The sequence below is a fragment of the Narcine bancroftii genome, chromosome 4 (assembly GCF_036971445.1).
Source record: "Narcine bancroftii isolate sNarBan1 chromosome 4, sNarBan1.hap1, whole genome shotgun sequence".
NCBI classification, from domain to species: domain Eukaryota; kingdom Metazoa; phylum Chordata; class Chondrichthyes; order Torpediniformes; family Narcinidae; genus Narcine; species Narcine bancroftii.
The window spans coordinates 273,434,089-273,459,063 of NC_091472.1; the positions used below are offsets into that span (position 1 = coordinate 273,434,089).

The 24,975-nt window shown below is 36.6% G+C and overlaps 1 protein-coding gene across 22 annotated transcripts in view; it reads right to left on the bottom strand.

Annotated features, from left to right (window-relative positions):
* The window catches only part of arhgap15 (Rho GTPase activating protein 15), an 826,317-nt gene that overhangs the window by 171,597 nt on the left and 629,745 nt on the right, over nucleotides 1-24,975 (bottom strand). For 17 of the 22 annotated variants that reach the window (XM_069935033.1, XM_069935042.1, XM_069935032.1 and 14 more), the window contains one exon: nucleotides 1,985-2,044. The exons of 4 other annotated variants lie outside the window; for them this stretch is intronic. In XM_069935033.1, coding sequence (XP_069791134.1) covers nucleotides 1,985-2,044 — 60 coding nt within the window. Of the gene's footprint in view, nucleotides 1-1,984; nucleotides 2,045-22,874; nucleotides 23,261-24,975 lie in introns of those variants that run through there. One more of the 22 variants, XR_011356680.1, reaches the window with a different exon arrangement.

The following is a 24,975-nucleotide window of genomic DNA, read 5'->3' on the forward strand; positions in this document are numbered from 1 at the left end:
TAGTCAGGAAACCCAGTTAAACTTGCCTAAGTTGCATCTACAGGTGATTTGAACAGGAAAATGGTCGACTGACATTCTGGTGATGTCAGTGCTGACGTGAATGGGTCACCAGGCAGACAGCTTTTGATCATCTGGCAGTACTGCCAGTGACACGTCATTGTGGGGGCTAGATCACTCTTAAATCGCCAGATTGGTGATTTAATGAGTCAATCTGCCTCCAACTTGAAAGATGCTTACAGAACCTTTGGCCCAGTAATTGCCCAAGGTCAAGGTGGACTAACCAGATACTGCAATTTAAAAAGGGCTAGTTATTTATTTGTACCCCTTCCAATTCAGAAAACTGTATTCAATACTCTCAAAGTGGTCTTTTCTGCAGCAAGAAAACCAATCTGCAGATGCTGGGGTCAAGTGAAATACACTAATGAGCTAGAGAAACTCAACAGTTCACACTGTATCCACAGGAAGTAAAAGGTAACCATTATTACACTTTATTCAGATGACTGTTGCATGACCTACTGAGTTTCTTCAGCACAACTGAGCTTTGCATATGAGTACCTGCTTTGCAAATCTCTCCCAGAGACATCCATTTCCTGTCACCTGAATTATACATCTCAATCTAACTTTTTTTTTGTCAACTCCAGTGAAGCTGGAGGAACTGCAATTCATCTTTTTGGGCACATCATGGTCTTCCAGACACAACTAATTCAACAATTTCAGGTAATTAGCCATTTCAGCCTTGTCTCTTACATTTCCAGCATTGAATTTGGTAAAGAGAGCACAAAAATATAGGGAGAATTTTGGCATGGATCCCATGAGCTGAGATAAATGTGAGATCAAGTTTTTCCACTGAGAAAATCAGATGACTTTGAATATAGATTATACATGAGACAAGTACAATTTCATTGTGTGCAGTTTAAGAAATGCACAAAGGCTTATGGAATTGTATTAAAAATTGTAAATAACAAATTTTATTTCTTCCAAATATACATTTGAATCAAGAATTTGTGTGCATTTATTTCCTTTTGAGGATATTAAATTGCACTGGGGCTGATATTTTGGGGGGAAAAAAGAACGTTATATGAATGAAAGATGTTCAATGTGTTTACATTTCCTGAAATATTGCACAAATACATCTTCATCGTATGCGTTATAAGAGCTGGAAAATATCAGTTTCTCTAATATAAAGGCATGAACATATTAATGGTATGCATTTGTTAATTATTTTTCTAAGGCCTCAACTGATAATTTTTAATTAGATTTTATTAATTATATTTTTCTTCAAAATACAACATATTAATTTTTTACAGTTTGAAAACGTGCTTGTTTATAAACCTGAATGTCTCCATTTTGGATCCTTATAAAATCTTAAGTGATATGTGTAGGTTTGAATCCAATTTGCACTCTCTAAATGTGCTACTATTTAAAAACATCAAAGTTCTTTTGTTAAATTTTGTAAGAAATTGTGAACATTATAGGTTACATTCCTTGGCATATACTAAAGTAAAATTCACCAAAATAAATATAGCATGCAGTGGTATTTTGTTGTCATATTGACATCCTATAAAGAACTAAGTTGGAAAACTGCTCTATTTGAATACATCCTTGTTTAAGTTTAGCTTTTAATCATTGAACTAAGCCATTCACACGCTGTCCTCATCCAGATCCCCATCTGTTTGATTGAAAACACTTCAGGAGTATCCCTTTATTACATTACATGGTTTTAATTTCAATTGACTATATCCTAGTGGGTCTGTTCAGAGCAGTCAATGCTAAACAATGACATCAAGAGCCTAAGGCCTAATGTGGCGTACATTCACTTTAAAGAACAGTGGTTTTCAGTTTGTTGAAGTCTGTCAACTACTTTGAGATGTTTATTCTCACCATGGTGTCACACCCCCTACATGTCGCTTTTGATACAAACTGTTTCATTTTCTCTTTGGTCAAATCAAATGTTACCCCTTAGTCCCATTACCCATTCACTTACCATACTGCCTTTTTTCCCCCAAATTAGTTGATCTCTTTCCGTAACACATGTTCCTTCTTGCTGTTTTTTAAAAAAAATCTTAAATGAGCTACATTTTAATTGTTATACTAGCTTTGTGATCCTGACATAGTAAATTCTATTTTGTCATTCTGTATTTTCCTTCTTATGAGGTTAATACTTTTGAACCATAAAGCTTTGCAATTTACTTTAAAACTAAGATTGGTGAAAAGATTGTCATTTGAAACATAATTGCTTTCACACTCCACATAAGTTTCTCAAATTAATCTTGTCACTGCCAGTGGATATTCTGACTCAATATGTGCACACTGATTGAAAAATATAGGTACAACATTTTTCGGAAGCTCCTCCTACTGTTGTTACATGCTAACATCTGCTATTTAATTTTAAAGTACGTCGTTTATGCCAACGAAAAAATAGGTTTAGAGTATGTAAACACAAGTCTTTAAACAAAGCACCATTGTATTAAAAACTGGTTTATCCCGGAGCAAAGCCATTTTGCACAGATTCCTGGGTTTCTGAGAGCCCTTAGAGAAAAGTAAAAGATTTTGGTGGGACCCTTATTCTGCCTTGCACATTTACTTCCCCATTTTAAAAAAAATCCCCAAATTACATCAACAGGAGGGCAATATGGAAGAAAAAAAATGCATCAGCAATGAGATTTTCAACTCGTATGAAAAATAATAGTTATTGTTAACTCAAAGACCTGAAAGTATGCTGTTTAAAGGGACAGCACTTCTTAAGCACACTGAGATGTGGCTTCCTTGGGCCTCAAATATTACCTTGATTATGGAGGTCAAGGTCACTCTTAACTTTCTAACTTCTGGATCATTCAAGATTTCAGTTGAGAATCTCTGCCATATCCCTTACACTTTGTTATTGACTGCTGTGTTAGGGAAGTTATCTGTACGCTGGGAGACTGTTTACTTTTCCCTCCCCCCACAGGAATTAGCAGAATGGACATGGTCATTTATCAACGTACTTCCTGAAAGTGCAAGGATCCAGAGACTGCCAGCCATCAGCAGAAGTATTTGGTTATAACCAAACAAAACAAAACAAAAAAAAAATGCCTTTTGTCAGCCATATTTTTCTGTCTCTCTCCATTTTCCACAGAACCTTTGCAACACATTTTCACCCCCCTCTCCCTTAATTGGAACATTTAGTTATTGAGTGGAAACACTCCCATGTTGTTAGAAGAGTACTGTTTTCATTGAGGTCTCTCTCTTCAATTTAGGAGCTGGCTCCAAAGATCACATCTGCAGAGCTACCTGCTAATGACAACGTGTAATGCATCATAGGGAATTCTACAATAAACCAGCAATGCCAGTTTTTGCATGATGTTACATAGGGTAAATGAGCAAAGCCATCTTGTGAGGCTTCTAATTGCAATTCTTCTTCTTTATGCGACTTTCTCAAACAGCATGAAATTGGTGCAAGATATTAGTTAAATATCCTAAAATATGCTTGAAGCAACTTCTAGCACCTAATCTTTATATGGATGCCTTGAGAAAGGATAATGTCTTCTTAATTACTAAGATTACTAACACTTTACAATACATTTTCTTTTACTGCACAGACTTTATGAAGATGAATTACTATCACTACAGATAAGATAGAAATTCACCCTGGATTAGTAAGGCTAAATCTACACCACCCCCAAAGTCTATTCCATTGAGTTCTGATTGATTATAGATTACAGCACACTGGTATGACCATAAACTGTGCTTAATGTTTCAGTACAAAGATGAATTTTTAGATGTCTGTCTTCAGAGGATTAATCATCTAATTAGCAAATTCACGTGAATAAAATAAATAATTTCACTTCTAAATTGTTGTTATCTTGGTTACACAATGACAAACAACATCATGAAGATTGCAAGTTATTATTCTGTGAAGATTTGATTAGTATTTCTTTAAAGTAGTTTACAAGACACATTGTCTGTTAATTGCTTCATACTTTTGATTATGTGGCACATTCATGGCAGAACCATATGTCCATTAAAATGAAGAAAGATAAAAACTGCAAATGCTGGAATTCTTGAGCAAACAATGAACTGCTGGAGGATCAGACAGCACCCAAGGTTGGAAATAGCACAGATGTTGCGTGGCCCACCAAGTTCCTCTGGTAGCTCATTGTTTGTTCATTCAGGTGACTGTGAAGTGAAGGTTCAGTCACCCCAGTGCCAGACTTAATTTTTTAATTTAGACAAATGGCATGATAACAGGCCCATGAACCTGTGCATCCTAAATACACCAATTAACCAACAAACCCTGTACATTTGTTTTTTTAATGGTGCGAGGAAATTGGAGCACCCAGAGGAAACTCAGACAAACATGGGAAGAATGTATAAACACCTTATAGACAGTGCCAGATTCAAACCCAGATCACTAGTACTGTAATAGCAGCACAGTAACCGCTATGGTCATTGTGCCATACTTACACTTTTGTTGTCAGCCCAATGAAACTCTACATTAATAACTACTAGAAATTTTCAAGCCCTCTTCGTGTACAGTAAACCCCCTGTTATCCAGAATTCAAGCAACTGGCAGCCTCAACAAATGGCCAAAAATCAAACAAACAAACAAAAAAAAATAGAGAAAAATAAATAGGTAAAAAATCACGCTTTGCCAATAGTTCACCCATCCACGCAACCTGCAACCTCAAGCAACTGGGACATTTTCTTGTCTGGCATCTACCAATCTCCCATAGGTGCTGGACACCAGGGATTTTACTGGTTCATATCTGGTTCATTTTTAGAGATCAACCAAAGATTTAACTGGACTCATCCAGCCATATTGCATGTCTCAGGAGTCAGATTTTTGTCAGGTAAACATGATCAGTGCAATAGCTGCAAAAAAATTAGACATGACTCCCACCAAATATCAGGTTGTCCACAGTCCAATTAATTTTATATTTACAACTCCCAAACCAATTGTTCTTAGCGAGGACATCATTGAAAAAGTTGTGCCTCGACTGTAGTATATACAGTCTGTGATTCCTCATGTAAAATCAGTTATCAAACACTATGTTACAGTTAAAAGAATAAGTCCCCAAAGTGAACAGCTTCCTTGAGTTAAATATTTTACAAAAGTTCCCTCTTTGTTTCATGTGTGCTGCTTCAGATCATTTCAAGTTTACTTCAACTTTAGGCAGATCAATTACCAAATGTTTTAGTTAACCCTCTCCAAGAGAAGGTGGTACAAGTTTAATATTCTTTGGTTCTTCCAAAATAAAAATAAAAATGTTAAGGAAACCTTTAACCAAAGTTTAAAATTAATAATGCTTTTGAATTAAAGTTAGGCCTTTCATCTGCTACAAAAAAAAAATATGATACCTCTATATTATGAGTAAAATCTTCAATTAATAATCCAGGTTTTTTGATGTGTTTGGTCTCAAAGATAAAACTTGGATTTGTAACATTTTTAAAAATAATCTTTCTTGACCTTCTACCTTATGCATCAAACATAAAAAGAAGTGCTTAGCTGTTTGCCCATTGATCACAATGACGACAGCCACTAAATAGATAAAGTATTTTATAGGTAGTTCTCAGAGTAAAGTATTTGTATCCTTTGGATAAATTTTGTCTCCCTTGTCAATATCCTTAAATTGCAACATCTGCTGAATAGTGTAGCATGTGCAGATTTTCACAGTAGTCATTTGTGGCTTAATATTTCCCAATGACGACAAGCATTTCCTAATATTTAATTCTTTATTGGTTTTACAAGGATAAATTCATTATGGAAACAAAGCAGACAATCAGATAGATAGATGGAGGCCATTCAGCAGCAAGTCATTATTCTATATTTTTAGTTGAGCTTTTCAATTAATCACACTCTCATTTGTTTTCCCGATAACTCTGTGCGGCTTCGTCCTGCAAATTCTGAGATTAACCCTTATGGTGAAATAGGTGCTAAGTAGTAAACATGAGGAGTAAGATGGGTACAATCCTGCTTCTTTAATTATGGATGATCACGATGATTTCTGAAATCTCACATCATGGTTTATTCTTTCATGTACCATTAATTTACACTGATCATTGTACCAATGCACAAGATAACTGGATGCAGCTCCTGGCACTGACAAACCAGAACAACTCTAATATTTTAATTTCAGCCGTTAAAAATATGGGAGTTTGCCACAGGCTTATTTAAAATTAGACTGACATACTTTTTAAGATACAAGATTCTGATCATCAAAATAAATATTGACTTGGGAGCTGGGTTCATTGTTTTATTAAAATATTTGTATCCGAGTTTGGAAACTTAAGATCAAGGGAACTGTGCAGAATATCAGAGTAGACCACCATAACCCTCCTCTCCTGCAACTTGCATGATTTTAAACAACATCAAACCTATTTTTGTTTACCAATAACTGTGTCTTTCTTCAGAGACTGATCTATAAATTGAGTTTTAACCATTATAGACAATAAGTATTTGCTTCTCACAGGCCTGTTAAAAATACATGATGCCTTTGCTCTTTTCCATTGTCCTTTGAATTTTTTTTTGTGCAACACCATTGACAATAGAAAGCACAGTAATCAAAAGAATAAAATAATCATTCTATTCAATATCAGGGAACCAGCAAATCAATTAGTAAGCGATTATAATCCTGACTATTTGAATACAGATTACAATAATGTTGGCATCTCGAGTTACTGTTGCTTTGTATAATTCATCATTTTTCATGATCAACAAAAAAGATGTCAAGCATAGGGCAAATTGCCCAATTCAGAATGATCCTGTAGCAACAGGTTTTTAAAAGAGGGATGTTACCATACTGATCACTGTGAAAAAAGTGTAGCTATCATTCAGTGACTAAATGGAAATCTAGCTCATGACCTACTGTATCTCAGCTTTCCAGTGCATTACCTCAAGCAGTAAATGAAATGAACAGACTTTTGTGCTATCAGATAGCAAAACAAGAATCTATTTTGCTGCATGGATAATGGAAATAGCACGACTTAGGCCTTTCATGTTAATTTAGCATTGCATGAAATTCAGCGCCACAGGTCTGAGGTCAAGCATCATTCATCATTAGCTAAAGTGGCATTTTCTCCACTTCATAAAGCAGCTGCTCAGAAGAAAAAGGTATTCTTTAACAGTACAAGGCAAGCAATACAATTCGTTCTCTATGAGGAATGAAGCACAAAAAAATAGGTGCCCCAGTGTTAGAATTCTAGTGTGTGTAAATTTGGTGATGTCAGCTGCCATAACCCAGAGAATCACAAGACCATTGCATTCCTCAGCTCATAAAATGAGTGGATAAGTCATATCCCTTCTGGTTGTAAATGAATTACTGCTTGACTGAAAGCAGGTTTTTGTGTTCCTTAATCATGATTTATGTTGGCCTGTTATCTTGTTTGTTGCAACTTTCCAGTACACCAACGATCAACAAGAGCACCACTTATTCACATGGTAACCTCAAGGCAACAGAGAAACTAAATCAGACAATTTCCCTGGAATAAATAGGGGGGAAAAAAAGTTTTGTCGAAGAAGTACTGCTGAGCTTACAAGTGGATGCTTCAGAGGCAAGTTTAACATTATTTTAAAGGAACAAATAGTTTGTTAAATGCATTGTACAAACAGACATGATCGAGGCATTTAAAAACTGGTGTGTGAATTGTGCGGTTAAAATGAAATTAGTGCCTATTTACTGCTTGGCACAATGTGATAACCTATGATGAAACATTTCTGAACCCATACATGAAAGAAAAAGGTGAATAATAGAATATACTGTGTTAAAATGAGAGTACCATTTTATGTCACCTCAACTTCACACAAAATGCCATATAATCTAGTTATTAATATCTTTTTAACCTTTTAGAAGTCCAACATTAATGCTTTATCAATTTCATAGCTACAAAATAGTTGGTTCTGATAAATGTGCAAACCTTTTGTCAAGAAATAATACTGTAATGCTGCTTTTATTCAAGGGTATAGCTAATGTGGTAAAGGGGAAACGTTAGCATTATTTTTTAAATTGAATTAACAACATAACCATGAAAAAGCATTTGTCATTCATTCAAAGGAAACGATAAGAAAGTACAAAATAAAATGAGGCTGAACTATGAGCACTGAAATTATGTGGTGCAACATTAACATCTTAACACACTTGTTATGTTCATTCACCATTGTTTTAAAAGAAGATACCACATAAATTATTCTTGATTTCATTATTTAAAATAGAGTAAAGAATAAACCATGCTTTGTAAATTAAACATTTGTGTAATGACATGATATAACATTAATTCCAGGGAAGGAATGTCATATAATGCATATTTGTTTCTGAAAAAGATTAATGAGCAATTTAACAAATTTTTATTAAATAGGCATTTCAAAAATGCAGTGGATTGTGGGGGATATATAATGGTTTGAAGGCCCAGGACATAGTGCAGGGTTTAACCTGGGGCTGAACATCACATGACTGTGTCAATAACAATGGCAATATTTTAACTGTGTGGAATTATTGTGCAGTTCTGATTTTTGTCACCAGTTCAGTAGAATAAAATTTATTGATCGAAAGGAGGGCACAAAAATATTTTTACCGGCCATACACTTGCTGCATTTGTTGAGTTATGAACTGGCATGCATGCCACACCATCTGTCTGTCTTTGACTAGTGAATTGAGCTTAATAATTCAGAAGGGATAATGGTGTACAACATCAACAACTTTCTCTTGTATCATACCATGAACATAACAAAGGCCAAGTACTTCAAGAGTGAAGCACCAGATAGAGAGAAAAACGATTGATGCTAAGGAACATAATGAAATATTTGGATAATTTCTCAGAGATGCACGGTCAAAGTAACAAGTTTTAAGGATAAAAAGAAAAGTTCAAACAAAACAAAAAGATATACAGAGGTAATTTTAGGGGATCCTGGCAAATAAAGACAATGATAGGTACTTACACTTGGAGAGGTTCTGGATCAGAGAATTGGAAAAATCATAGATTTTCTGGAAGGTTTTTACAGAAAAATAAAAAAATTAAACAAGAAAATCTACAGATGCTGGGGTTGAGGGCTGGAAAAATTTAGCAGCATCTAGAGGAAGTAAAATCAGAGGCGTCAGGTAACTCTGGCCTATGGGTGAATGGCGCCGGGGTAGGAACCAGAATGGAAGGTGTCCCTTTACCTTTTACTTCCCATGGATGCTGTGTGATGCGCGCTGAGTCTCTCCACCATATTTATGTATTGGTTAAAAAAAAAGATGTGAGACAGTGGAGGGATTTACCATCAGGAAAGAAGTAGAGGTGCCATAAGACTCACACCACCAGCTTCAGGAACAGCTGCTATCCCTCCATCATCAGACTCCTCAACAACAAACTTAACCAGGAACTAATTTAAGGACTCTTAATTGTGCACTTTACTGAAAAAAAGAATCTCAGTGTTACATGTGGTCATTTATATACTCTGACAATAAATCTGGAATCTGAAACTGAATTTTGAGCTATGCATGTCAGTAAGAGGAGAAGATAGGATGTGAGTCTAAGGATGTAGCAAGCCTTCAATTTTTCAAAGACTGAAAAAAAAAGAAGGGAATGCATTTGAGGTAAATTGAAATGTACGAGTGCTTCAGCAGAAATGGAATCAAGTGGTACTATAAAGGTGCGAAATTATGGTCTTTGCGTAATGATGAAGACACAAATACATTCTGAATAATTTGTGGAAAGGCAAGCCACCCAAGGACTAGTTGAGAAATTGGATGTTTTTCGAGCCTGTAATCCTATACCTTTCATAGTCACCTTTCAAATGTTATATTTGTACCTGCCTCCACCACCTTAATTGGTAGCTTCTTCCATAAGTATTATCACCCTTTACATGGAAAGACTTGCACCTCAGATTGCTTTTAAGTTGTTTTCCTCTTAACTTAACCTGTACTCTATTATTCTATAATCCCCTTCCCTGGGAAAATAATTGGCATCATCAAGGCTGGCACAGTTACTGTTGTGGTTAGCACAACATTATTGCAGGACCAGGAAGCTGGGTTCAAATTTGGCCCTGGATTTAGGGTTTTTGTGCATCTCCTCATGGTGTCGTGGGTTTCATCTGAGTGCTCCGGTTTCCTCCCACATCCCAAAGACATATCGGCTTAGTTGGTTAATTGGTATATGGGTATATTTGGGTGGCATGGGCTCAATGGGCTGGAAGGTAAAAAAAAAAATTCAATCTGTGGCCTACTTAACTTTACAAACTTCTACATGACCACCACTCAGCCTTTTAATTTCCAGTCTGAATAAATCCAATCTATCCTTGTAACTACAGCCCTCCATTCTAGACAACATCCTGATGAACATTTTCCACATTCTCTCTAGTTACAAAACCTTTTCAGCTGAGTGCTGATCAGAACTGTACACAGCATGCTAAGTATGGTCTAATCAATGTTCTGTGCAGCTGTAACATAACAGGTTTACTCTTCACTCATGCCACTCCAAGCATACCAAATGTATATTCACAACCCTATTCACCTGTCACTGCTTTGAAGGAACTATGGACTTCTACCCCAAGGTCTTTCTAATCATTAAAATTACTGGTCCCTGCCATTTATTCCATATTTCTGACCAGAATTTGACTTCCCAAAGTGCTTTAGTGGGTCAAATTCCATCTACCACAGCTCTATCCAAATTTCTTGCTGATGAATCTCTCACTGTATCCTTATATAACCTTTTCTCTCCACGACTTCACCAATTTCCATGTCATTTGAAACCTACTAATTATTTCACCTACACTCTCATCAAAGCCATTTATACACAGTATATTACAATCAGCTAAGGGTTCAGTATCAATCCCTGAGGTACATTATTTGTTAACAACTTTCAGTCTCAGAGAAACCTCTGTCTCTTGCCACCAAGCTAATTTTGGATCCTGTTTCCCAGCTTTACCCATCCTCTAATCTTTTGGTACCTCTCCCAAGAAGTGCAAAATCTCCATCAGAAACCCTGCCATTTCCTCTCTTGCTTCCCTTAACATCCTTGGATAGATCCTATTTGGCTCTTTGGATTTATTCACTGTTTTGCACGAAAAGTTCTGAAATGTCTTCCTTCTTGATGAAGACATGCTCTAAAATATCAGTGAACACTTCTCTAAATTCTCCAGCCTTTATATCCTCCCTGGTGAACACTGATGAGGAGTATTGGATCTTTCTCACATCTCTTACAGTCTCATCTCAGGCCTAAATTGCCCACCATTTATTCCCAGCATTTGTCTCTTGGTTCTCAACTCTCCAGGCTATGGAGATAGCCATGTTTCATTCATTTCAGATAATTTTCCTGAACTTTGTATGTCGCAATGAAATTGTATCTTACGATTTAACTTCCATTGAATGCAGGTCATCTTTACTCATTCTCATATCATTTCATCCCACGAATCAATCATAAGTATCTATGCTATGGTGTCATAAAGTAATCTTTCCTAATCATGAGACCAAACCAGCAGAATAAAAAAAAACTTTAGATGTGATGTCACCAGAGTCCTACACATTTTAATTTGGTCTCCTTCTTCTTGTATTCCAATTATGAATCTTGGGGATATACAGCAGCTCTGATGAAGTTTCATTGAACTGAATTACTAATTTTCTCTCTCTTCACAGACAATGCTTGACTTGCAAAGCATCCCCAGCAATTCCTGTTTCATTTTGAATTTCCATCATCCACAGTTCTTTATTTTCCTTCATCAATGTTTGTGGTACCTTAAGTGTCCAACTGCATGATCTTATTGAGCAGCATGTGCACAGAAACACAATCCCCAGCAGGAAAAAAAACGAATCTGATTTGTATGTGATATCATATATCTGACAATAAATCTGAAATCTGAATCCGAAAAAGATTCTCTTTTAAGTCAATCATCAAGTGACTTAGAACTATATCATAACCCCTCCATTGTTATCAATTTAAATCTCTGGTTCCTTTTATCTAATAGTACACTGTGAGGATCACCTTCACCAAAACAACAAATATACAAAAATATTATTTCTCATGGGAGATTAGAGATCGGCAATAAATATTTGCCTTTCCAGTGATACCCATATTCTGCATTTGAATTAAAAAATATCTCTCAACATCTATAAAGTTTTGCTAAAGCCAATTACATTTCCATTCATCCAAGCTGAACTTAACCCTAGATTTTCTAAATAGTGTCATACATGCATCAATGCCAAATCAGGTAAAGCTAGAGGATTACTTTTGATGTTAAAGTAACACGACTCCAGACAGAAAAGGCTACTCATTCCCTGTCACTCCTCCAGCATGCTTGGGTTCAAAGATAGATGGGAGGGAGGTAGGGGGGTGGGGTGGTTGGTTTTAATGTCTTTCAACCTGAGCATTAATTTTCCTTTCTTATACATAAAATTAAAAGGCCAAGCAAGCACCCTCAAACTCTCCTGCAGTCAACAAAGATACAAAGAAGGAAGGAAGGAAAGTCAAATCACAATACAGAAGGCATTAGTGCCAGAGCAGCAGGACATCTTCCTAATTTGACTTTCCCTACAGGTGGTACGCAGCTGCATCAGAGCAGGTTATTTCACTGCCGGTCACTTGTGCTGTAACAAAGTGTTGCCTGTGCTCGACAGAATATATTTAGTGATGCACAACGAGTTAGGACTATAATAAGAAAAGCATTTTTTGGCATTGCCTGAGGAGACTCCCTATGCTGGCTATGGACAGTAATGCTCTTGTTTCAGTGTCTGCCGACAGAGATAAAGGCTGACAGGAAATGCTGGTACACATGACCCATTGGAACCGTTATTTTTTACTTGCTCATGGCTGGCTGACAGACAATTCTTATCTCATTGAAAATGAATAAAGTAACTGAGGATCTGAAATTGAAGCAGCTTGCAGGAGCCACTGAAGTTAAAAAGAAACCTTTATTTAAAAAAATGCTTTTATTTTAGAGAAGCATCTTTCCAGGCAATGCAAGCTCATTGCTAAGATGAACATGAAGCCATCAAACATTGGATAAATTTCACATAATTCCACTGAATTAGATCAATCTGTTCAGAAGTAGAATTAAATTTGATGCAGTCTCCCTTGATCACAAGGTTTCCTCACTAGGTATATGCTCAAAGGTTTTGGGAGATTTGGTCTCTAATAAAGTAAAAGGCAATCGCTGCTCTAGTATTGTGCCCATTTAATAAACAGGCAACTAATATATTATTGCCTCTTCTTACTTTCACAAAATTCTGTTTACTGGAAGCTTCACAGCTAATTCCACAGTCCTGGAGAAATTTGTTAGAATGTTTTTTAATCTGAAGTTTTAATAAGGACTATAATAGAGAGGGCTACTATTTATAAATTTTGCTGATTAATCTCTCTGATGGGTTTAATTGAATCTTATCCAATTCCACTATTCACTTTAATAAGGAGATTTAGATAGTCCAACAGAAAATTACCAGTAAGAAAAACTTCTAATGTATTGGGCAGACGGGCATTCTCTGTCAAAACAAGAAACCACAGCCATGATAAGAGTCTTCAGACCTCTACATGCAATGCGAACAGCAGAGAAAGAAATTATCTATGGTGAAAAAGAATACAAGAAAATTTCCCATACTTTAATGACTAAAATAAAAATTATGTTCAGATTTAGCGGGCAATGTCCACAGACCTGAGAGTAAAAGATCATTAACAATACATCTTGCAGAGCATTGGGAAGATGTTGCACATTGAACCCTCAAATAATCAGATCTACAAATCTTAAAGTTGAATCTAGTTGGCAGAGGTGAAAGTTCAAAATTGTCACTTCCATGTTGCATGTGTTTTTACCAAATACAAACACCAGCCCGAGCCATTATAGTTCAGCATTCTCATAGGCCATGAAGTGGGAATCAAAATGTTGAAATCATACTTCAGCAATACCCAATGAAAACATGCCAATCTTAAATCAAGATCTGTCGAAGCATAATTTTGTTGATACATCATTAGCCTGGGGCAGACTGTCCACTGCAACCAGGATGATGGCAGTTATCTCCCTTGAGGTAGAATGGGTGACACTTGATCAAATTTGGAATTCTGTGTGCAGTTTTGGTCACCAAATTATAGGAAGGATAGAAACAAAATAGAGAGAGTGCAGAGAAGGTTCACAAGAATGTTGACAGGATGTCAAGGTTTGAGTTACAGAGAAAGGTTGGGCAGCCTGGGGTTTTTTTCTATGGAGCGTAGAAGATTGAGGGGGGATTTGATGGAGGTGTTCAAGATTTTAAAAGATAAGAGAGAGTCAACGTGGATAGACTTTTTCAATTAAGAGTGGGGGATATTCAAACCAGAGGCCATGGTTTGAGATTGAAGGGTGAAAATTATAAGGGTAACATGAGGGGAAATTTCTTCACGCAAAGGGTGGTTGGGATGTGGAATAAGCTTCCGGCGGAGGTGGTTGAAACAGGGACGTTATTTACATTTAAGGAAAGACTGAATAATTACATGGAGGGGAGAGGATTGGAGGGGTATGGACCAGGTGCTGGTCAGTGGGACTAGGAGGGTGGGGATTTGTTCCTGCATGGACTAGTAGGTCCAAATTGGCCTGTTCTGTGTTGTATATGGTTATATTCCCTTAAGAGAATGAGGAGAGAATTGATTTCCTAGATTTATTTTACACATCAGTACTTTTTTGATACATTGTAGAGTGGTTATCAAACACTGAAATAAGTTTCACTGACTTGAGGAGAACTTCATGCAGAGCCAGTTATTTATTTTCAGATAGTGGGTTAAATATTAACTTATTCTGAAACTATATGAGAATGGGTCATGTGGCAACAATATGTTTATAGAATGAGCTGCCTCTGAGGTATTTGAATGGATAGTGTTTCTTTACCTTGAATCAAAAAACAAATACATAATTTACTTTATAATTACCAATAAATGGAGACCACCTTTATGGCTTTTCAGTCCAATTTGATTTTCCATGTTATTGAGGCAGCATGGAAAGGTGTTTGATCAAATTTAGCCTAAAATTAAAACAAGGTCTTCCTAATCCCACCATCAAGTTAGCAAAACATCTAAGACACTTGTGTATTAATAAAAGAATTAACACTATGTAGCATAGGAAGGTCTGGGTAGATGATGAGTAACTTGGTCAACATGGAGATTTAGAGAGGATCATGAAGAAGGAATAGAGCCATCCAGACTTGAGAGTGTTGGGATCTCAAGACTTGAGCACCAAAATAACCAAGAACAGGAATAATGCCTAAAACATATGGAGTTCGAAGGTTAATTAGTGCATTCAGGTGGCATGAGCTTGGGGCCAGAGGACCTGTTACTGTGCTATATTTAAAAAAATTATATTTTAATAAATTATGTTTTTAAAAATTAAAATGGAGATTTGGAATTAAATATGGAAAGAAGAAGGTTCAAACCTTTGGCAGGTTTTAAAATAAGGGAGAAAATTTTAAAGAAGTAAAACATGAAAGTTTGCAGACACTGTGATCGAAATAAAAACACAATGCTGTAGAAACTTAGCAGATCAAACAGTGTACTTTAAATAGCAAAGATAAAAAATAAATTACCAATGTTTTGGGTTAAAGGCACTCATCAATGTATGAACAAAATGTTGGCAAAAATCAGAATTCGCTTAACTGAGAATCAATGTAGGTTTGTCTGCACTATGAAGAATGAGCGAGGCTTGCTTCTGATGTATTTTCTGCCTGTGATGCACTTGACTGCATGGTCAGAGAAATGCTTTAACCAAAATCTCTTGTAATGCTCAGGTGAATAATCTCAGCTTCTCTCAACTTTTGAAATTTCAACCAGTAGAGGAAAAAAAAATCAAACTGCTCGCTCTCTGTCATAGATCCTGCAAACAAACATCATTTGCTTTCAATAAATGCACTGAGCCACTAGACCAAATTTTCAGTTAACCATATGAATTTCTTCACAACCTGCTGGTGCTCTCCACTGACATTATCTATCAATTATATATCAGCTATGTTCAGCATCCCGTTGGTGACACATTTTAGATCTTGTAGAACATTTTTGTTCAAACTCCAAAGTAGTCTTTGAACATTTGCAGCTGTGATTTTTTTTTAAGTCTACTTCACATTCCCAAATGCAATCACCTCACTTGAAGAGATCCAACTAAACACCGAACAGAGCTCAGTTCAATCAACCTTCAATTCAATTTTAAAGATTATGCTGAATGGAAGAAAGTGGAATTAAATAATTATGGTTATGGTTTTGAAAGCTGTTGCAAATAATAAGAAGCTCTAACTTAGGTTTTCCAAGATGATGATATTCTGAAAGAATTTCAAAGTGTGGAAACATTTTAAAGACAATTGTAAAAACTATTTTAAACTATTGTAAAAAAAAGAATCATTCTGGTACAGTGGAAAAGGTGCTTTACAACATGAAATTTTATAAAACTGACCTGCTCATTTGGACATATGTTTGTTTTCTATCTCAAAGACTTAAATCTCAGCTTTAGAGCATGAAAAAATGAAAGCATGCTAAAAATCCACACATTGACATTACACAACTTGATTTTATCATCTGAAGATTTGGCTAAATACTGATGTGAATCATGAAATACTTTCTGTAACATAAAAATCTTTGAAATTTTTGAGAAAAAAATGTTCTATTTCTGGGAAAACTACAAATATGTATTATTTTCATGTTGTTTTGTGCAGACCTAACTTTCCAAATAGTTAAAGACTTTCTGACTATTGGTAGAAAAAGAATTCTTTTCCTCATCCATTACCATTCATAGAGATTGTAAGGCCTCTAAATTTATTAGTTTGGACTATTTTAAAACCTTTTTAAGAGATAGAAGGGCAGGTCATCATGTATAGAATGGGACTTGGTGAACAATGTTGCTCTAGAAAGGAAACAATGGTGGTAAAGATGAAAACATAAGGCGCACCAAAAAATTATGTTACCAAAGCTAAAGAAAGTGTCAAGTAGAAGCAGTTCTAAAGTCTTAGTGGACCTTCCATTCAAGAAATCACTGTGAATACCAAATGTTTTTCTTTACCAGGATAATAAAAAAAACTGCCACAATGGGGAAAAAATATTGAAATTGATTTTAAAATGTAATTAGTCGTTTTCAGATTTGCATTTACTACAGTAGGCTACCCATGGACCACAAACAGATCTGTCCGCTCTACTGAAACATCCCTTTGTATTTCTTGCACTCAATGTAACTGTGAATATATATTTATCTATCCTTTATATTTATCATCTGTTTCTGTACTGGGGTAATTTCATGTTTATTATTGTAGTTGGACTTTCTGTTCCTGTTTGGCTGCAGCAAATAAGAATTTTAGTGAATTTGTGTCAAGTGTATGACAATAAACATTATCATTATTACAATTTTACCAGACTTCTGCTTGAATTGTCTCCTTATTCTGATGCCATCTTATCTCATGCCCTGCCATCCTAGTCAACTCAAAAAACAATTCTGATAAATTACGTTTTGACAATAAATGAAAGGTTTGGATCTAATGTTGTCTTTCAAAGGGGAAGCCCCCACTTCTTGCCTTTTTGATCATTAAAAAAAAACGTAATTGTTTATCCATGATTATTCACATGCAAAGGGGAGTCACCCTTCATGTAAAGATGAAAAAATAAGTCTAATAACTAATCGTAACCATGAATCATACTCAATTTAATGGAAAAAAGAATAAAGGATGAAGAGAGCAGAGTAGAAGTGTGCAATGAAAGGCTCTGTCAAACTTATGAACCTTTGTGGTTTAGGTTTTACAATGTTAAGTAAAATTATTATATCTGTTGCTATTGAAGTAATATCTTTTATTAATATTTCAATGGATTTTTTTCATCATGATCATGGCAAAAGGTCCCCTGAGTAAGAAATGTTTTAGTTGTAATGGTAAGAGATATTTGCAAGTCCTTCAGTATAGGCAATGTGCTACCAACTAGATTATCAACTATTGGGCTGAAATGCTCTGGAGCATGTGTAATTATTTTCATTTGAAGTTACAATAACTTTCCAGAAGCTGGAAAAGAGGTTGCCAGCGATATTAAAGAAGCATTTGGATTTGGACTCCCACTGTTTGCGGCATTGACCCTCATCAAGGACCCTCACCACTCTGGACATTCCCTCTTTTCACTGCTACTGAAGTTTGGAGATGAATACCCAATGGCACAAAATCAGCTTCTTCCCCTCTGCCATCAGGTTTCCGAATGAACAATGAACCACAGACATGACCACATTTTTTTCTCTTCTTTTGTACTAATTGATTTAAAAAAAACCCATTATTTATAGCAATTTTTGCACTTCTAATACTGCTGCAAAACAACTAATTTCACGAGACTTGATCCATGACAATAAATTTTGATACTGATTCATTTGTTTGCACTACCTCGTTAGACTTGATGAATCCCAGGATCACATATTGTTCTGCAGAAGGTTGTTCTATCACCTCCATTTGATAATTACTTGGCTGTGGACATACTGGCAAGCAAATTCATCACTGATATTGGGACAAGAATTGTCCCAGTCCTTGTGACAATAACGTACAAGTACACTGATCCATTCTTTTTCCAAAAATGCAAATAACAATTTCATTGTACGAGACATGGACTCCCTGAAGGACGCAAATCACTTCTTCTTTTATTCATAATTTATATCTGCAATTCCAAGAATCATCTTTGCTCCCCTTATTCAACTTCTCAGTAAAATTGATAATTTTATTCCATTGTAGTGATTAGAACCCAAGATAGGACCTGGCCAATGAAAGCCATTCATCATTAGCTAGAGCACTGAAACTTCTCCACACTTTGCTGTGATTGAAGCCTGCCAGGGAAGAGTCTCAGCTAAAAACACCACAGATGCTCAGAATGAAAGATCAGCGGGATGTCTGCTACAAAAGAGATGCCATCAGTGTCCTTATTACTGGTGTTTTCAAAGTAAAACATTATAATATCCAATGCGTACTACTGTATTGGCAAAACTGTCATTGAAGTCAATAACTCATTACTATATTGTAAATTACATGAGTAATTGATCTGGCTGCTAGGGTCTCCCAAACATCTCATAAAGGCTCAGGGTCGGTGTCAACGGGTGGGGTGGGGCATTCATGGGGCCATGGCCACTGAAAAAAACAGTGGCCCCCGCGGTTATCTTAATGCCCCTTGATTAGGTTTGTTCTGATACGGACTCTGTAACATGCTTCAATATTGCATCATTATGAATTCACTCCTCTTTCAGACACTGACAAATAGTATGTTCACATCACACAACTTTTTAAAGTAGGAATCCATGATATTCAACATTATTTCTCTAGTGTATTTCTCTTAAAGAATCAGCTCACATGAGAGAAACAGTAAACACTCAAGATGGTATCTAACTGAACACACAATACGAATGTAACTCCTTTTATGATGTAACGTATGCATGCGCATTCCCATAACATTAGTCCCCCTCAAAAAAGTGCTTATTTGTAAATATAAAGTTTGAACTAAATCTGTTAACATATGTAGACACTACAGAGAACTTAAGCATGACTTCAACTAATAATTGAAACTAGAGATACCATGTAATCTAACTTTAAAATGCATTAACTGGTAATATAAAGTCTTTAAGTCATTGCACATTGTCTTTGAGATGTACTGGTGGGTGTCTTTCTCTCTTGGACCTTTTTGGGGATGAAGAACATCAAACAGGAGTTTGACCTTTTGACCTTTCTGAAGCAGATAACCTCCTCACTGGCTGGCACTACTGTCTATGTGCTTGGCCAGCATCTTGACCCTGTTCAACCATCAATGATAATGCCTCTGTAACCAGTACCAGGGCTATCCAAGGGGCAGCATAGTTGGGTTGTGCCAAAAGCAGAACGTCAGGTGGATTGTCTGAAATCAGAATGGAAATGTGGTCCTCGATTGCTCTTATCTGGTCAATATGTCATTTCCATATCTTGTCACCCACTAGAAACAAATATGAACATGGACTTAGTTTCTTGAGAAGCCTGCCTCTAATCCATTTTTTAAATTCTCCCTGTAATCTCTTACTAATACTTGTTCTCTGGCCTTTTGCTTTCTGGTATAGAATTTGTACCTCTTTGCTGAAAGCGTTAAATGTAATTGTCAAGTTATGCAGTTGTCCCTGGTTGATAGCTGTGGCTTCCACAGTCCAATTAATCTTCCCTTAAGTCTGTTCGGTCACAGGCAGAGGTAAACATGATAATGCATCAGCATGGATGACCATTCTGGACTGCCGGACAATGCTTTAGATCATAATCATACACCGCTAGTTCCATCATCCATCTTTGAATTCTTGCCTCCGCTAACACAGGAATGCCTTTCCTGGGGTCTAAGATCAAACTCACTAGTTTATTGTCTGTCACTAAGGTGAACTTCCTACAATGTAAGTATTGGTGGAATCTCTTGAGACTAAATATTATGACCAATCCTTCCTTCTCTAGTTATGCATAGTTTCATTCTCAGGCCATTAGAGAGTGGGAAGCATATGCAACTGGTTGTTCTTTTTTGGTAACTTGTGGTAATACTGGATCTAAACCAACATGTGAAGCATCAATAGCCAGGTCACTTCCTTGTCTGGGTTGTAGTAAATGAGAACATTATCCCTTGAAGTCAGCAGTTTCTTCAAGCTATTAAAAGCTTTGTTGGTTTCAGCATTCCAACACCATTTCTGGTTGAGTGGGTTGCAAAGATTTGACATGTTAGGGATGTGCTTTTGATAGTGGTTAACCAAACCTAAGGATGATTACAACTCAGTTCGGTTCGATGGGCAAGATGCACTCCGAATGGCTTCTGTGCCAGCTGTATCCATCCTGACTCCTTCACGGTTCATTGTAAATCTCAAATACATTACTGAGGGCACCTAAATAAACAGTCTTGATGCAGTCAGACTTTAGCATGCTCTAACATGGATATGACCTTTTCCAGGTTTGTAAGATGCTCCGCGTCATCATGATGATGTCATCGAGGTAACATCCTGTAGAGCTCATCGAAAGAATCAAAGACTTGTTGATCCAAACCAAGGCTTTTATTAGCAAAAGACAGGAGCTCTTCACAGGTGGCCGACCAGTCCGGAATGATCCCACCTGGCTAGGGACACAACCCTTTAAGGCCCAGACAGTAGGCGTGGCTAAGCTCTCAGCCAATCGCTGTAAGCACAGTCTAGATACTGTAACTATATACACTATATACATTGGTGATAGATCTGTACTATCACACATCCAACATGACAGCTTGAAATATCGCTGGAGCTGATGATATTCTAGACAGCATCCTGCTATAAGTGAACAATCCCTGGTGAGTGTTGATAGCAACATACTTCCTCGATTTGGGACCCAATTTGACATTTGATTCTCTTGTGATAAGTCTAATTTTGTGAACTTACTCCCACCATTCATAATTTAAAATAATTCCTCTGCTCTCAGAATTGGATGTCCAAGGACTTGCAGGGCTTGGTTAACTGTGACCTTATAATCACCACAAATTTGTATTTCTCCACTGGGTTTTCTGACCAGTACAATAAGTGCTGCCCAGTCACTGTACTGAAGTTTCTTGATTATTCCTTCACTTTCTAATCTGTTGAGTTCAGTCTCGATTCCCTTTTTGATAGCAAAAAAGTACTGCCTTTGGCTGAAAGAACTTAGGTTTTGCTTCTGGTTTCAATTCCAATTTGACTAGTTCTCCCAGATTTTTTTTCCCCATGTTCTTCCCAAACATTATCTGGTACTTTTGAAGCACCTGTTGCAGCTTTTATTTATTTATTTTTTAATTGTCAACAGTTTGTACATTCTTCACTGCACCATTTGCCTTCCAATCAATTTGGATGTGTACCAAGCAATCCCTTCCAAGCAAGTTGGGTCCTTTTGTATCTAAAATGTAGAGAGGTAATCCTTTCTTTGTCTGTCCACTTCACATTTCCTGAGCACTTTAACTTTCTCACCTGTAACCATTTTTAACACAATGTTGGACTGTTTCATTTCAAGTTTGGGCAGTAGCTTTTCGTTCAGATCTTTAGGCATTAATGATGTGGATGGGTTCATTGTTAATTTTATTATGAACAAGAAAGACTGTTGTAGAGAAACCAATAGGCTTTTATTCACTTGAGAACTTAGCATATCCTTACTGTTTGGTTATCCTGCACTGATTAACATGGGGTTGTGAAGCAGTCATCTTTTTATAGGATCCTGTGAGGAGTGCCACAGGTACAACCAGCCAATGGGTGTGCTTGATCAGGTAACTATACATAACAGTGGTTTACCAGAGATAGAAGTTCAAGAAATGTAACCTTGCTCAGGGAAATTAGAGATAGAGAATGGATGTTGACCTGTCAGTGATCCTCATGGCCTACGATCCCCAGTTGAGCATGTCCAATATGCTAACTAAGCTTCCATTTCTAAATGAGCAAATAGAATAGGATACATAATTAATGGGAATCAAGATGGAGCTCTCATGAAGTACTGGACCTCATAACAGTTGGAATATTGCCCTAGCATATGAATTTTGGCAGGATTAGAATTTATGCATAAACAAACTTGCCACATCCATGCCCCTTCTTCTGAAAGTGGATTGAGATTCATTAGATGTTGTGCTAAGCCCAAGTCTAGAGACTGTAAAAAAAGGCCTTTGCTCTCCAAAAATATATAATCTACAGTGTCTGAAGGCACTGCAGCACCAGGCAGTAAGGTTCACCCTTGCTTGATCTGGAACCAGTCACTGTCAGCATTAATTGTCAGAAAATCCATTCCAGAGATTTCCAGAACAAAAGAACAACCGAGTCTGTTGGAGCATTAAAAAAATAGTCAAAGAATGATTAAAAAATATAAAGTCAAAGATGTTTCATTACGCATTTCTATCTGTTACAAAAAAGCCTACAAATCCTTTCAATTCAGTTTCAAACATTAAATCCATCAGCAGACGTGCAGTAAAATAAATTTTCCAGATACATTCATAAACAAAAATCTTATTTCCATAATTCATACAGCTGGCTGACATTTATTGTCACATCAGGTGCAACGGGGACATTTCAAGAACATTAACATGTACAGCGTCATTTGTCAACAAAGCAACAATGTAAGCAAATCGTTCCGCACTCACACAGATTTACAGTGTGCGCTGCCAATTGCTAATTATGGTGTGTAGCTTATTTGCTGCAGCCTATTCTACTGAATTATGATAAAGATAGGATCCCAGTCTGCGGTAGGAGAATGATGCTCAACCTGAAAGCTAAACTGACACGAAGTCTAGCAAATACATTTGTCTGGTAACAAACGAAGGAGATGGCCTTAACAGAGAGTTGAATATCCAGAACTCCACATGTAACACTTTCTTTCTCCCCTCCTGGCACCTTTCATTTGGAAACAAATAGTATCCATCAGTTGTCACAGCTTTATTTTTGAAAGAGTAACTGCAAAACTATTAAAACTTCCACTGGGAGCAGGGAGAATAAACAAATGATAAAGTGATGGACTCAATTGCAGCTGTGCCATTATTGTAAAAATGGGAATTAGTTCTACAGCAGAATAACTATATCTTGCACAAAAGACCTACTCTGACAGTTAACATATGAACTCAGTTTTACTGATAACAAGATTATAGAAAACAATTATATTTATATGTTAATAAATGCCATTTTCACAGAGACAGTTTGGTAGCAGCAGCTTCATTTGTTTTTTCTGCCACGCTGGGTATGTTGTAAATTAGCATCCTTTGACTAATTTTGTTACCTTTATAAATGGCTATTCTATTCTCATTCACCCGAAGAAGCAATGAGCTTTAAAGCAATGAAAATAAAGCCCCAGAAGGGATGATGACTAGCCCATGATTTTCTGGGGAAACACTGGTCAGCTGTTGTGCATAGAACAAAATGTTCTATACTTCTATCCCTTTGCACTTCAATGCCAAAATATGGAAGTACGTTGTTTCAAGGTTCAAGGTTGTTTATATTGTCACATAATAATATATTAAAATATAATCTATACGATATACATCGTCACGAGCATTGCCTGGCACCTCTAACTATAAGAGAAAGATAAGCAAAAATAGGTTGGAGTTGTGATATAGACATGTCCTATCCTCCACTCTGCCTGAGACTTACTATTTTGTTCAGCAGTATTCTAAAATAACCTGAGCAAAGGGACCCCTATATTTCATTAGGGTTCTCTGCTCCCTGTCCAACATGCAATGCCCTCCATAAAATTTGGGACAAAGACACTTTTTTCATTTAATTGCCCCTGTGCTCCACAATTTTAAATGTGTAATCAAACAATTCTCTTGTGATTAAAGTGCACATTCCAGATTTTATTCAAAGTTATGTTTACATTTTGGTTTGACCGTGTAGAAATTACAGCACTTTTTATACATAGTTCCCTCAATTCAGGACACCATTATGTTTGGGACATTTGGTTTCACAGGTGTTTGTGATTACCTAAGCGTATTTACTTGCATCATAGGGGTGGGCGTAAGAGAGCTTGGATTGCTTCTACACTTCTGATCACCTTTGGAGTCTATAGTTGCCACTTCAACACAAGGACTAGAGTTTGCCATGAAAGTCAAAAAAAAAAACAATTAAGAGCTTTAAAAACAAGAATGAAACAGTAACATATATTGCCCAAACCTTAGGATGACCAAAATCAACAGCGTGGAGCATCATTAAGAAAAAAGAGCAAACTGGTGAGCTCTGTAATCGCAAAGGGACTGGTCTTCCAAGGAAGATCTCCACTGCTGATGACACAAAAATACTCATTGTAATGAAGAAAAAATGTGTGTCCAGCATTGTCAGAAACACTCTTCAGGAGATAGATGTGGATATGTAAATAACGACTGTCAGCAGAAGATTTTATAAACAGAAATACAGAGACTACACTGAAAGATGCAAACTATAGCAAAGATGGTTTGCTTTGGATGTTGGGCACTTCCTTTACGCCTCCACACTTTGCTCTTGCCATCACTCTGATACAGCTTTATCTTGGACATTTTCCAGAATTTTGCAGGCTCTTTTAAATACTTCTTGGTAAACTGTAATCTGGTTATCCTTTCCATGGCTAACTAGTGGCTCGCTCT